At 36.1% G+C, this 16,410-nt stretch overlaps 1 protein-coding gene across 2 annotated transcripts in view; it reads right to left on the bottom strand.

Moving 5' to 3' along the window:
- The window catches only part of erbb4b (erb-b2 receptor tyrosine kinase 4b), a 290,413-nt gene that overhangs the window by 28,766 nt on the left and 245,237 nt on the right, over window positions 1-16,410 (bottom strand). For both annotated transcript variants that reach the window (XM_084420233.1, XM_084420234.1), the window contains 3 exons: window positions 16,200-16,322; window positions 14,506-14,604; window positions 11,576-11,761 (listed from right to left, as the gene is read on the bottom strand). In XM_084420233.1, the coding sequence (XP_084276359.1) occupies window positions 11,576-11,761; window positions 14,506-14,604; window positions 16,200-16,322 (408 nt within the window). The remainder of the gene's footprint in view (window positions 1-11,575; window positions 11,762-14,505; window positions 14,605-16,199; window positions 16,323-16,410) is intronic.

The raw sequence follows: 16,410 nt of genomic DNA, 5'->3' as shown, positions 1-16,410 counted from the left end.
AAAAAACTAGCTTCCCAAGACCAACTATAACAGGTACTATGAAAAAAAAAAAAATCTTTTAGAAGAAAATTTACAAAAAAATAATAATATATAAAATACAATAAAAACGCCATCCAAAATGAAGCGGAATGTATTTAGGTTAAGAGTGACTTCCACTCTACAGACTTTAACTTTCAAGAAAAAATGAGTGATGACAAATGCACTCCCACTCTCTCTCTAGGATGCAGTCACTCTCTTCACATGACTTGTTGCTGTTAATTGAACCTCATATCCACCAATTTACTGCTCAATTTGTTGGCCTGGATGCGTCTCTTTAAGCTGTAACGGATGCCTGGCAACACATTAACCATTCAGTTGGATAGAGACACGTTCCCGGGGAATCACACTGGGAGTGAGAAAAAAGACTGATGACAGAATAGGCTTCAAATGACATCTATAATTCAATATTAAATATTTAGTAACCATCATCATAAAGAGCTCTTGACTGTTTATACTTTACATAATGGAAAGGTTTTTAATTACATAGAGATGAACCATGTGAGTGATATGAGGTCTTCGATGAAAAACACAGTTGGTGCAAAGATAGAGATGAGAGAGAGAGAGAGAGAGAGAGAGAGAGAGAGAGAGAGAGAGAGAGAGAGAGAGAGAATAACCTACACACAGACCTCACACCTCACCAATGAATGTGTGCAATTCATATGGACAACTTAATTATCCTTTTTGCAGCTCTTCTACTGTATTTGTATTGAAAAGTGCACCCTACACAGTCAGCAAAACCTCCTTTTGTGTTTCACAGAAGAAATAATCTTCTTTGAAATGACATGCGTGTGGGCAAATGTCTCCATAATTTTAATTTTTGGTGAACTATCCCTTTGAAGACTAAAATTTCATCTTTGAATATAATTTCATTATTTAATATTATGTATCGGTATTATTATTCTTTATTAGTATTATCTTATGAAGTTTAAAATGCATGAGTTAGACTACAGATGGCATGGACACGTGTTTAAGGAACATATTTTAGACACAAGGAGGGTAGCTGGGAGGATTATGTATTCTGCTTAAAGGTATGTGTAAAATGCAATGTTCACTTAGCATAGAGTTCCAATGATGATGATACTTCAAATGTGTACAGTTGGTATGCTCTTTGCAAGAAAATGAATGTTTCAACTGATGCAAATGTACCATTTGTATACCACTAATATACACTGAGAAATAGTTTCTTAATGTGGAAAGTGGATTGCACCATTAGCATATACGTTCCATCTTTAAACAATGTTTTTCTACCTTACAAGGACGTCGAAAGTCGCTCAGTTGTGTATTTAAGCTCAATCTTACTATACTGCAGCAGAGAAACACGGAAACGCATAGACCTGGCATGAATATAACATCTTCTCAGAGTTTCTCTCCTGACATATAAGAATAAAGATTTTTCTTGGCAAGATAACTGGTGTCCGGTCGTGTGAATCAAATAATAACGGGGAAAAGGCTTGATTCCAAGTCTACACCCTTTAAATCAAACAACTCAATCCAGTGTGAATGCATCTGCTGTAAGGTCATGCAGTCGTCCTTTGCCTCATGTGGCATTACACCAGGGCACAAAGAAGAGCTTAACACTCATTTGCTGGGTGATTAATTTACTCTAGATATGATCTCAGATAGTTCATTGGCACCATTTCCTTTCTAACAACATTGGCTTCTGCCCCATTTTAGAGTCTTTTTCTCCCCCTTTTTTCCTTCTCTGACCTGGCCTGAACAATTGTTTACAGATTCAGAGCGAGGTCTGGCCTTCCTCGGGCCACAGTAAATTATACACACCTGTCTGCTCCTCAAAACACAGCTCTGTCCTCTAGTGTCTGTTAGGCGCAGGTCTTGCAAACCAATATTGCAGGTTGTGTTTGGCGCTGGGGGCTGGTGTGTGTATTTTTTTCAGGAAAAGGGGATGTTCATGCCTTTCCTCTGAGGCTGGTCTGGCTCCATTGCAACAATGAGTAAACCTCTGTGGCAGCCATGATAAGGGCATCAGCATAAGGCTTTTGGGAAATGTAATGAACTGTCACTGGTGTGTGAATATGGGCTATTTTACAATGGCTTGTGCAATCATCTATACAATTTCTTACGATTTTGTTGACTTAAGTGTTATGTAATAGTTTGTAGTGATTAGACATGTGCCGGTATTCGGTAATACGATTTGTGAGGAACAATTGACGACGGGCCTAATAATTCAACTTATTTCAATATTGTGATAATACTGTATACCGTGATTAAAGCTTCAGCAATTATTGCAACATGAAAATTTTATACCATCACATGCCTAGTAGTGATAAATTTGTCAATTTGCTGTGATTAATCTTTTTGGTTTCCGCCAATTAAGTAAACCGAAATAATAAAATAATAATAATAATAAGGCTGCATTTCAATGATAAAAAATACAGTAAAACAGCAATATAGAAAAAATATTATTACAGTACAATTTAAAATATCTGTTGTCTTTTTTAATATATTTTAAAATGTAATTTTCAGCATCATTACTCCAGTCTTCAGTGTCACATGATCCTTCAAAATTCATTGTAATATGCTGATTTGCTCAAGAAACAATTATTATTATTATGTTGAAAATAGTTTTTTTTTTCAGGATTATTTGATGAACAGAAAGTTCAAAAGAACAGCATTTATCCGAAATAGAAAGCTTTTGCAACATAATAAATGTCTATACTGTCACTTTTGATCAATTTAATGCATCCTTGCTGAATATAATGATTAATTTCTTTAATTTCTTTCCCAAAAAAAATGTAATAAAAATACATCAGCAGAGTGTCATCCATACACAAAGTTTAGTATCATGTTTATTATATTATAAACTATTAAACTCTATGTATGGATGGCGCTCTGCTGATGTTCGCATGCCTGGAAGAAAAATAAAACAAAACAAACAAAAAGCATTTTCTTCAGAAATGAGAAAAATTAGAGAAGGGTAAAGTCATTTTGCTTGAGGCGGCACAACACATTCATTCTTACGCTCCTTTAACTTAAGGCGCTATGCCAAATGTGCGCGTGTTTTATGTTTCTCGCAAAAACTCCTTCTGACAGCAAATGTCTGGCTTGGACTATACATGCACACGCCAGAAATACAGAGAAAAAAGAAAAAAACTAAAGAGTGTGGGAGAAAGGTGTGAGATCACGGCAGACAGGTACTATGTCAGAACTAAATGAAGATGATCCTAAAGTGGGGAAAATCACATTTTCTCTGGGGAAAACCATTTTTTCCTCTAGGTTTTATAGGAACAATCAATAGTCTGTCACTTTAAAGCTAGAATAATATTGTTAATATAAAATATTATCTTCTCACAAATATGATACAATTAAAGCCGATTAAAGAGTTTTGTCACCCAATTTTGTCATTATTTACTTGTTACCATGTTGTTCCAACTCATCACATATTAAGTCATGTTCATATAGGCTATATTTTATATGAAGTCATATGGAGTGTATGTAAAAGAGCAGTTATTACACAGTATTTTGCATAAAATCTACATTTTTATTACACAGAAGGAAAATACATGTTGGAATAACATGAGGGTGAGTACATTTTTTTTCTTTTTTTTGTACTCCTTTAAGCTCCAATCTATCATTTACTTTGTCCAGGCGTCTCTAGGGGTCTAATATTGGCTGTGTGTGTACCAGTTTATTTCCACCATAAGTGTTTAAAACGCTGACTTAAAACTCATTTAAATCCTGTGCCTTATGAAACTAGCCCTGGTGGAAAACCTCAATTCCAACCGACAAGTGCTAAGTGTCAGTCAGCAACTCAGACAACCTCTCCTATTTTCCCAGACATTTCTGCTCCAAATGTGCATCTGTGCTCCCAGCTGTCTGTCTGCATGCGAGCGGCCAGTGAGCAGTCCGTGATACTCTCCGCACGCAGACACATGGCTAGTCATCCTTTCTGTGCACGCTACAGCATAACAGATGGCCGCCTGTGGTAAATATGGCTAACTTGACCTGATGAAATAGCACAACAATCGATCCAAGTCATTATCGTCTCCAGCTAATTGAAGAGGCCTTGATGAAACGGCAAGAGGAAAACCGTTTATACTCAGATTAGATGATTGCATTTGCTAATGACTCACATGTCTCTATTGCTCTTTAAGTCTGATAAAAGCAATTATGCTTAATTTTCCTCTTCCTGTCATTCCAAAACAAATTCAACACCTGTAGTAGCTGTGACAAATTCAATTCCAGGGCTGTGTTCGAAATCACCTCCTATACCCTTAAATAGGCCACATTTGTAATGGTGTCCAAAACCATAGTGGACGTTATTGAGTGCACTCATTCAATCCCATGATGCACCACAATAATGAGTGTACAACTGATGTACACTCAACGGCTAGAGAATACCCATAATGCACTGTGAGGGTGGCGTCGAATGAATTCCTGCGTCTCGCCAGAAGATGGAGCCCGCAGCTGAATCATCCATCCATCCATTTTACAAACCGCTGGTCCAATGTGTGTACAGCGTAATATCATACAGGAATAAATTCCTTTTTAATTGATTACTAAATTGTTTAATTAAGGTTTATGCATACCACTTTCCATGGCAGAGCACAATATAAATCTTTTCATTACTACTGGAGCTGCCAGTTTGCTAAGTTTCAAGTCCAAACTATAAAAAAGCGACAGCCCTTCCAGCGCAGTGTCAGAATTTTCTCGCTCGTTTTCATTCACTCCATCAAGTGGACTATATTAGTAGACTAATGCATGGAACAGTGAGCGAGGGTATCTAAATTCTCAGTGATAGTTCACGCAAACCTTCACTCACCTTCATGGTGTTCCAAACCTGTATGACTTTTCTTTCTTTTGCGAAACACACAAGATATTTTAAAGAATGTTGGTAACCAAACAGTTTTGGACTCCTATTGTATTGACAAAACACGTAAAGATTTTTTGTCTGTCTTTTTTTTACTGAGCTTGTCACAATGACTTCTGGTCTTGCATTATCTGCAAATTTTCAGTGCTGTTTTAGTATTATTTAGTATTACAGCTTTTATTAATTTTATTAATTAATGTTATTTTTTATTCATCTATTTTGAATTAAGATTTATTTTTATATTTTCAGTTTTCATTTAAATTTTATTTAACATTTTAGTAATTTTGCTACATGTTTGCTTTTGTAATTTTTAAAATATTAGGATTAATTTATTTTTAATTAAGTTTTAGTTCAATTTTAGGTTTTATTTATTTACAGTTAGTAATTTTAGTGCCCTTAAACTTATTTAATTTAGTTGCCAAGCACCATTTCCAAGTTTTTTTATCTAATATTTATATTTTATTTAAATTAACAAAAATGTATTAAATAGTTTTAGCTAATGATAATAAACATGACAAGAATGCATGCAAAGCTAAATCACAGCAAAAGACTCTTGTTTCTACCCATAAGCATACTTCTTCTACCCTACCTTTCGGAATGCACGGAGTGTGCAGCTTACTTTGGTTTAGAACACAACAAAAACAACACACAAACTTCTCTTCTTAGCATATCTTTCATAAAACTCTATAGAAAGTTACAGCTGTTTTTTTGGTTGTACGTCACATGGCATGCTCATAGAAATTGAGGACAAATTACAGGTCCCCATACATACCCCCCTCATTCCCACCACAAACAACTGACAGATTCACAGAGGTCAAAGCAATTAAAGCTCCTCTGTTAGACAGGCAGTTTTGATATCCAGATAATTGAAAGTGAAGCCCCTGCTAAACTCTTGGTGTCCCTTTTAACTTCATCTAACACTGGCGAGTCGCTCTAGTGTCAGCAGGTCTACTGAGCTGAGAAAGCCTCTGTGTTCCCTGACACCTGTGCTGTCTTACTCTCTCTCTTACCTGTTTAAAATTTCAGCAGCCCAGCATAAAAAAGCAAGGTTGAGAAAGAGTGAAGAAGAGGTAGAGGAGATGTGAGATGAATGATTGTGTGTGGGAGAGCGTCAAAATATATTTCATATGAATATTGGAAAAGATCTGTATGGATGGCCTTTAAAGTAAATTGCTTTGCATCCGTTTGTTTGTCTAGGGTTTGCAGGACTCAGAGGATGTTTTTAAAGGTTCAATTCAAATCGGAGAGATCTAGGTTCAGGTATGAGGCTAACCGGGATGACAATTACAGCTTTATTTAGCTAATTAGGTTACATTGTTCAGGAAAGGTGTTCTTTCAAGACATCTTCACATATCTTTATCTACGGTCAATCCGTAGATTATAATTAGCAAGTTAGAAGCCAGACAATTGTCATCTCAACTAAAACCATTGAATATCAAGCGTCAATTTAATTACATCTATTGAAAATTCAATTGGCTTAGCTTCAAACATGAAGAATGGGAGGATTCCAAGATTTCCTGAACCATGAAAGGATAAAAGGGATAATTGTTGCCTGTGATTGTATCAGTATCATCATTGTTCTTAATAAGAGCTCTGTAACTTGAAACCGTCTACCCAGAGTGTATTTACACTTTCCATTATAAAGTTCACTTCCAACTGGCAGAACCATGTCAGGTGTGTTTTGGAGGATTTTCTCACTCTCTCTATATATTATGAAAGCTAATTTCCGCCACAGAATAAAACATTTTAAAAGATAATTGCGATTCGAGTTTCTAAAGTTAGAAATTGCATGATATAAAGTCACAATTGCGTGTTATAAAGTCACAATTGCGAGATATAAACTCACAATTGCATGTTATGAAGTCAGAATTGCAAGATATAAACTCACAATTGCGAGAAATAAACCTGTAATTCTGACTTTTTTCTCGCAACTGCGAATTTATATCTCACAATTCTGACTTTATATCACGCAATTCTGACTTTATATGTCCCAATTGCGTGTTATAAAGTCATAATTGCGAGATATAAACATGCAATTCGGAGAAAAAATTTCAGAATTGCGAGTTTATTCTCACAATTGCAAGTTTATTTCTCATAATTCTGACTTTAGAAATCACAATTGCAACTTTATATCACGCAATTCTGACTTTTTATTTAATATATACACCTCTCTCCCCTAAAATATATTTACATACTATATGGTTTTATCATATTTTTGTTAGCAACGGTCTGCAAATCGACCAAAATGGGTCGAACTTTTAAAAATGGATGGACTAATCAAAACTTCTAATTACTTGAAACTACTGTGATGTGTATTTTTCCCTTTGGGGCTTGCCATAGGACATATACTGGAAACTGATGGACAGTCGCCGGCAGGACCGTTAACTCAGTAGTCCCTGAAAGACGCAGGCACAAACATCAGCTCTCTCTGATTCCAGAATGACTATGTAAATGGGCTGTAAAAGACGTGCATGGGATGCAGTCTTAATGAGTGTGCATGCATGTGTGAACATTCTGCTGTTTCATGCTGTGTGTTCTGTTGTTTGCCTGTGCTGTCACTTTCTGTGTGTCACAGTCTGTTTCCTTAACAATTACACCTCTAAGCTGTTTTCTTAAATGCCACTCAGAAAATACAGACTCTAGTAGTAAACATTCAAAACACAATGACCAAATGTGTAATTACTCCATAAATGAAATGGTACAGTGCCTCACAATTAGTATTTCAGGGAAACTTCAGTCTTGCATGGCTGCAGATGGTTGTCAGCTCCACACTGTTAATTTGAGAGATGGTGCTGCTTTGAATTGCTCTACAAAATCCTTACTTGAAGATCTCACCTGTTCACAAAGACTGCCACTAAAAAATACTCACACGCTAAGAGGATGAAGGTTGCGGCAAATGGCCAGTAGAAGTCACAATAAATCATTGTTTTTCTCTCTCTCTCTCTCTCTCTCTCTCTCACACACACACACACACACACACACACACACACACACACACACACACACACACACACACACACACACACACACACACACACACACACACTGCAGTGCCTGACCTTTTCTTTAATAAAAAGTACTACTGGGGGTCTCTGGTGATCTCACAGGGCATAAAAATTTAACCTTCATTGAGTGAGTCAGTTTTTAAAGCATCTACACTTGATCACCTATTCCGTTCTACACGCACGTCCAATTCATTAACAGAGCACACTTGAAATGTGAAGGAAATAAGGAAGCGCAAATGCTGGTTTAGTGCACCTTTGGTCAATCTCATCTCATTGCATTATTAATTTATTAATCTACTTATTAAAATTCCTTTCATGCCTGATTATTTCATTAATAATATATTGCATTAAGTGTGTTTTTTTCCCCCCCAGACTGCCATTAACCCGTTGGGCACAGTGAGACAAATCACAAAAATAGGCTTGTAGTCATCTAGGACACTTTGCCATGTTCTAACTCTCTGAATGGTACTTGTTAAAAAATGCTTTCCGTTAAATTTTTCTTCATGTCCTCTTTCACTTTTTTTTTTTGTGGTACATTACAGTACCCTCTCCAGAAGAACAATCGCTCTGTCCGGTTCCAGTAGTCATAACTCTGCAGGGCTCAACAATAAGGATGGCCTGCTGACCCGAGGTCAGTGTGAGAGAGATTCAGCCTAGCTGACAGAACAGACACATGGCCTTTAGGGACAGGGCTGTGTTCTTACTGAAAAATTTACAATCATTGATTTTGTACATCCATTTTTTAATGCCTTACAAACTTAAATGTTTGGTCTTGAAACCATCAATAACACTGTTGTATTTTTTGGGGGGTTTTTGCAAAGAAAAAAAATTCCACCAAAATACTTACAAATATTTTATTTAATTTCCGTAAAGGAAAAAATATATCAATATATATTTGTATATTTGATAGATTGTAAAGATATAAATAATAAATAATAAATTATATATATACATGTATAGCTAAAAATAAAAATTGACCATTCTTTTGTGGTGGGGACAGCGAAAATGTTTTCAGGGCAAGTATGTGAACAAATGTGAACTACTTGCCTGACACTGAAGTTTGTACAATCTGTTCAATGACTGTCAGAATGCCTTGCATTATATGTATAAAGAAGATGGCACTAAGTGTCGTGTGCGCTGCAAGAAGTAGTACTTGAATAATTGTCACAAGGACAATAGGCAATTCATCATTGTCTCCAAAAACAACTGAGTTATTGTTATCATATATATATATATATATAACTACACAACTATCTCTCAAACCTGATTGTCCTTTCTCTGTTTATTTGACTTTTTTCTTTTCCTCTGGCCTCATTAGAAGAAACTCCTCATAGCCAGGTTGCCTAATGCACACACACACACACACACACACACACACACACACACACACACACACACACACACACACACACACACACACACACACACACACACACACACACACACACACACACACACACACACACACACACACACACACACACACACACACACACACACCTACACACACACACACCTACACACGCATGAAGAGGGCATTGCAAAAACAACACACTCTATGTCTGTAATAAGGTACTTGTAAATAATGCATATACCACGGTTTTGCTTCATCAATAATGCATGGACCACAACAAAACATAAGTAAAAAATGTTTTTTTTTCTTCTCAAAATGAGTTGGTGTACAGTAACTGGCCAACTTTGTGCAATGGATTCAAATAAATGGTATGTAAAACACAGTTTCAGAGACACCAAAGCCCTGTTTCACTGATAAAGATGAACCACATCCACAATCACCGCAGTTGTTTGCAATAGGGCTTAATATACTGTATGTGTCCAAGGAATTGGCTAACTGAAATACCTCTCTATATCTTTGTATAATGCATCGGTGAAAGGTTGGTTTATGGTATTATTTTGAAGCCAGTAATTTAACACCACGAGTATATGAGGTGACATTTCTAAAGCCTTGGCTCGTTTTGCTCGTTTTATATTGAAAAGAACAGGGCAGACACTGTCTGATTTTACTCCCACACTGCAGCCTGCTCCTAGAAAGACTATCATAAGGTGAGCCTAATACATAAATAATAACCTCCGGTTGTATCACTTCAGGTTAACATTTCTCAAAAGTATTGTGCCTAAAATCTTTTTTCTGCATGGCTGATTTGGAAAGCCTCTGAAGTGGTCATGTGAGTACAGCAACCAAACACCTGAATACCAACTAGCCCTCTTAATCTATGATTTAAATGCATGAGATTTATTTAAACAGTTGAATCTGGCTTTTGTCTGTTCATCTGTACAATACAAAGCTAAGCTCACACCAGCAGTGGCTAACATGGACATTAATTTCTATTGGTTATAATGTTTATTTGTATGCATTAGAGAATGTATGTATTCTAAAAAAAAAAATATATTTTATTATTATATTTATTATTATTTGTTTTTCAGTAACCCTTTCTGCATGCTACATAGTTACCCAAGTAGGTAGTGACAAAGGGCTGACTGTTTGAGTGAGTCATGAATCATTCACAAATGTTTCTTAAAAAAAAAAAAGTCTAAAATATATGGAAACTCTAAGGGGACATGGTGGTTGAAAAAAAGAAAAGAAAAATTAGAAGGGAGGAAAAATAAAAAGCCAATGCTTTTGGGTTCTCTCACAAAAAAATGTGTGTGGTTTGCGAGTGAATGCAACGTTTCTCGAGAGAACGCACACATTTTGCGAGTGAACGCAAAGTTTCTCGGGGAAACGCAAAACATTTCTTCACCATGTACTATAAGGGGCTCCGTAAAAATGTAACTCGCAATGATAGATAGATAGATAGATAGATAGATAGATAGATAGATAGATAGATAGATAGATAGATAGATAGATAGATAGATGCAGCCTTGGTGAACATAGTTTGTTTTCAAACATATTTTAAAAATCTTACTGACCCCACATTTTTACCTTTCTCTCCCTCTCTATTTTTTTTTTTTAATAATCAAATACAATGCAGGCTGCAAACACCATTTCATGTTAACTTTAAAAATTAAAAAATTTAGCTGAAGTATATCAGTTCATACTACAGTCTCTGCTTAAATTATCATATCAACTACCATCTGTGATGTAACTCCTGTGTAAACCGATGCACTCATTTTCAAGATACCTTTTTTCTTTTCCTTTTAAGAATATTTTGTAAACAATAATTCCTGAAATAGCTCTGTTACTATTCTGCTTAAATCATTATTTTAACCCCCCTCCCACACACATATAGTGATATATAGTTCTGCATCTCAGAGGTGTCAGAGGTTTTGTTTTGAGTGACAAAAAGCAAAGCTCACAGATCACAGACAGAGCGTGCTGTACGCTGCTTATCTATCCCAGCAGCCTTTGAGGTGCTGCTGCTCTGAGATCAGTCACATGCACTCCCAGTCTGGGAGACACCGAGAGGAGGAAATATGACCACCATTGGTGTGGGAGGAAGATGAACAAAGTGGTACAGACAGCACACGGGGTTGGGGGTCCAATATCAAAGAAATATGGCAAAAATGATGCTCGCTGCATGACTGGGAAGAATTTAATATGTACAAATTATTAGTACTTCTGAATAAAAACATGAGCCATATCAATGGCCACAGAAATATAAGATAAATAAGAGTGGTCTCAACTAATGTTGCATTTAAGTAGATCTCTAAATCTCTGGTTCAATCAGGATTTGGGGTGTCTTACCTTGGCGATCTGAACACACCAGTTAAGCAGTAACTGGGAGCCGATGTTGTCTTTGTGCTCGTGCACGTAGTCCAGCAGACAGCCGTGGGGCATGAGCTGAGTGACCAGCTGAATGGTTGGGCTCAGACACACACCCAGTAACCGCACCAAGTGTGGATGCTCCATGCTGGCCATGATCAGAGCCTCCTGGAGGGAAAAAAAACAGCGAATCCATAATCGATCAATTACAATGAGTGGATTAAATGTCCGATTTTACAGCATGTAAGGTAAATGTCTTAAACTGTTCTTTTATTAAGTAAACACAGCTGGTTCTTTTAGCTTTTAGTATATATATATATATATATATATATACACACATACATACACACACTGTTGAAAAGTTTGGGATCGGTAGATTTTTTAATGTTTTTAAAATAAGTCTCTTCTGCTCACCGAGGCTGCATTTATTTGATCCAAAATACAGTAAAAAAAAAAAAAAAATTAAATATTATTACTGTTTAAAATAACTGTTTTCTATTTGAATATATTTTAAAATGTAATTTATTCCTGTGTTGGGAAATCATTACTCCAGTCTTTAGTGTCACATGATCCTTCAGAAACCATTCTAATATATTGATTTGCTGCTCAAGAAACATTTCTTATTATCAATGTTGAAAACAGTTGTGTACACTTACAGTTGTTTTCCCCGGATTCTTTGATGAATAGCAAGAGACAGCATTTATCTGAAATAGAAATCTTTTGTAACATTATAAATGTCTTTACTGTCACTTTTGATCAATTTAATGCATCCTTGCTGAATAAAAGTATTTCTTTCTTTCCAAAAAAAAATATTACTGACCCCAAACTTCTGAACGATATTGTATGTTACAAAAGCTTTCTATTCAAGATAAATGCGGTTCTTCTGAACTTTATATTCATCAAAGATTCCTGATGTTTTGGTTTTCACAATATTACAGTTTTTACTGTATTTTAGGTTGATTAAATGCAGCCTGGGTAAAGCATAAGAAACTTCTTTCAATAACATTAAAAAAATCTTACCGATCCCAAACTTTTGAACGGCAGTATAAATATTACTGTTCAAAAGTTTGGGGGAATATTAAATAAAAAAACAAAACATTTAAAAATTACGTTTTTGAAAGTCGTCTCTAATACTCACCACGGCTGCATTTAAAAAAGCAGTAATATTGTGAAATATAATTACAGTTTTAAATAACTCTTTTCTGTTTTACTGCTTTAAAATGTAATTCATTTCTGTGATTGCAAAGCAGGAATCATAATGCTGATGCTCAAGAAAGAAAATCTTACTGTCAATGTAGAAAACAGCTGTGCTACCTTATTTTCTGTTGTGGAAGCAGCATTTATTTAAATGGAAATCTTTTGTAACATTATAAATGTATTTACTGTCACTTTTGATCAATTTAATGTGTCTTTGCTAAATCTCACTGACCCCACACACTTTTAAACGGTAGTGTGATTTATTGTTACACAGCTCAGTCCAACAATAAATTATCTGTTAAAAGATGGCATATTCTGAAGCAAGATAAACAGTGCATGCCTTATTGGGCTACAAATATGTGAGACTGAATGGCAGTGTCTTATATTTGACAAATGAGAGCATGTTTCAATTACAAAAAACAGAAGTGCATGTATGTTACAAACAGCTTTAGCAAAGACAATTTCTTAAAGATTTGTTCTGAAGCACTTCTCATGCATGTTGAAACACACACACATGACGTCCCACTGAGATTCATAAGTGAAACAGCCCCATAGTTATAGTCTGCTGCAATGAGTGTAGTCTGCAAAATGAGTGTTGGATTTATTTGCTTTGTTTCACGACACTTGCGTAAGCTGGAGGATTTACAAGGCAGACTTATTACCCATAAATCACTAACACTGCACACTTGCATGCTGAAGATGAGAATCTACAAAATTGAACAAAATCTTTATGCTTGTCTATTTCAGTTACTGTGCTTCAGTACAGTGTGATTAAGTAAATCTAGTCAAAAATAAGAAATGCGTGAAGCATCTTACTAAACGAGAACACATTTATGATCCAAATTCCAGTTTATATCCAACATATTTAACCTGTGGTCCAAACAAAAGATGGCACAGAGTATAAAAGTATCAGGGACTAAGAAAATGCAGAACATAAAAAAATACATATAATTTCCACAAACAGCTGAGGGGATAATTCAGAAATAATTTCCAAACCTCGGGCCATAAGGTTATATTACTGCAATAAAAGATACCTCAGCCATTAATATGATTTCAGGCCTTGGAGGGATCCTATTACGTTTGTTTGAACATTTTGAAAAAATAACATGGTGTGTAGCACACATCCAACATCCACAAACACACACACAAACCCATTATCTGAGCACTACATAAAATGACACACTTGACAGTTATATAATGAGCATTCACACTCCTGCTATTCTCCAGCTGCTGAGATGATTGCGTGCCCGTCCAATAAACAGCGGAGGCCAGCGTCTACACGTCTGATCCGCCTTCACGTGCTTCTGTTGTTTAAGCGCAGTATGAGTGGATCTGTTCATCTACAAACCCCTAAGAATATTCTGAAAGTGAAATGCCCATTAACACTGATGAATTGTGGGAAATACCTTATGTGGGGGAGTCATGGAGAGGACATGCACATATGCTCAAATATCTTAATGAAAACAAACACATGCATTTCTAACATGAAAAAGACGCAACATTCTACACGCAAATAAGCAGAAATAACCTGTTTTAGATTGCACTCAACGTGTGTGTAAGGGCCTTTGGTGAGTGTTTCATAGTCCTTGCATCATCTAAGAGGATGTTTCAAGGTTTACATGCATTTTTCCTTTTGAACTACTAAAGAGCTGAATATTCGCTTAGTGGAATTACACAAACTACAGCTGCAAGCCTTGCAACAGAGTGACACTCACATCCATGAACTCTACATTGGCTTTGGGGCCCGTCGCCTCATTCAAGATCTTTATGGCCACGGGAATCTTCACAGTCTCACCCTCGGGAACCCAGATACCCTGAAATCACACACACACAAAAAAAAAAAATTCTTGGGAGGAATTGCACTTTTTTTTTTACTGTAGAAAATGTGAATGTTCATGCAAAACACTGTTTTGTTCAGTGCAAAACTAGCATGCACTGACGCTAGATTGTTGATAAAGTCTTCTGAGTTGTTCTTAACACACTGCTAAGGTGTTCTTGGTGGTTGTTTGGTGGTTAAAACAAGCCTACACTCAAATACCTCCTTCAAAGTAAGTATAATATTTTCATGAGTTTTGATATTGATTTGAAGTGCACTACAGATCAAATGTTTGGGGTTGGTAAATATTTTAATGCTTTTGAAAGAGGTCTCTTATGCTCACCAAGGCTCCTTTATTTGACCAATATAGTTAAAACTTAATTAGTTAATATTGTAAAAAAAAATAAAAAAAATTCAGCAGCCATTACTCTAATCTTCAGAAAACAGTTGTGCTGCTTAATATTTTTGTGGAAATTCTATTATAAATAGAAAGAACAACATATATTTAATTTTTTTCTATCAATGTAAATGTTGATACATCTTTGCTGAATACAATTATTTTAAAAACATACTGACCCTAAACTTTTGAACACTATCTTTCATGTTCATAGCACTGCATGGGGAAAGTTAAAAAGTATATTTAGTGTTAAAGGGTTAGTTCACCACAAAATTTTCATTTTGTCATTAAAGGTGGGGTATGTAATTCTCTTTTTTGGCCATTTTTTCAAAATCACTTAAAATCCGATTCCTAACCCACACCTAACTGAGTTAGAAGCACTGAAATAAATATTAAGCAATTTAATCATCTGTGGAACGGGCAGGACTCGAAAAACTCCAGCCAATCATTTCCAATACCACCTACAATCATTGGACAGTAAGTGCGTCAATCAAACGGTCGTACCATCCCCCCTTCCCCCATCCATGTCCATGTTCTTTGAATGGGTGGAGTCAAAGGAAAGAAGGTAGGACCATTTGAGTTCTGTATTTTCAAAATCTGCTGGCCGTTTTGCAAATCACATACCCCACCTTTAATTACTCACCTTCATGTCAGACTTTCGTTCATCTTCAGAACACAAATGAAGATATTTTTTATGAAATCTGAGAGTCCCTCCATTGACAGCTATGCAACTACCACTTTGACGCTTAAAAAGTTATAAAAGCCTAATAAAATAATAGAATAAAAGCCTAAATTCAATCTGTTCATTATATAAAGCCATCGTGTCTCTTTGGACTAAACCGCTCATTTCATATGGATTAGTTTTACGATCTCTTTATGATCTTTTGCAACTTTTATGAAGTGCAAATGTGTCAGTTGCGTAGCTGTCAATGGAGGGACAGAAAGCTCTCAGATTTCATAAAAAAAAAATTAATTTGTGTTCCGAAGATGAACAGAGGTCTTACGGGCTTGGAACGAGATGAGGGTGAGTAATTACTGACAGAATTTTCATTTTTGGGTGAACTATCCCTTTAACAGTTTTGATAACCTTCCAGCAAATGTATGTGCAATAGTTACAATAATGCTTTCCTAATCAAAATATACGGGCTGCACAGATCTTTCTTCAGTTCCCTCTGTCTCCTCTTTAATGCCATTACCTTGTAGACGGTGCCAAAGGCCCCGGCTCCCAGAATCTTCACCCGTTTCAGCTCAGTCTCTTTCAGAATGCGCAGTTGGGCCTGGTTTGGGGCCGCACCGCTGGGCGTCAGAGGCTCCACCAACTGAGACACACAAAGCAACGGACGGAAGATGTTGTCAGTGACGCTAAAATCAATCTGGACAATCAATGAACATTTGGCCATAACTCAA

This window comes from Rutilus rutilus (assembly GCF_951802725.1).
Source record: "Rutilus rutilus genome assembly, chromosome: 10".
Lineage (NCBI taxonomy): Eukaryota > Metazoa > Chordata > Actinopteri > Cypriniformes > Leuciscidae > Rutilus > Rutilus rutilus.
This window is presented reverse-complemented; position numbering and strand designations above follow the sequence as displayed.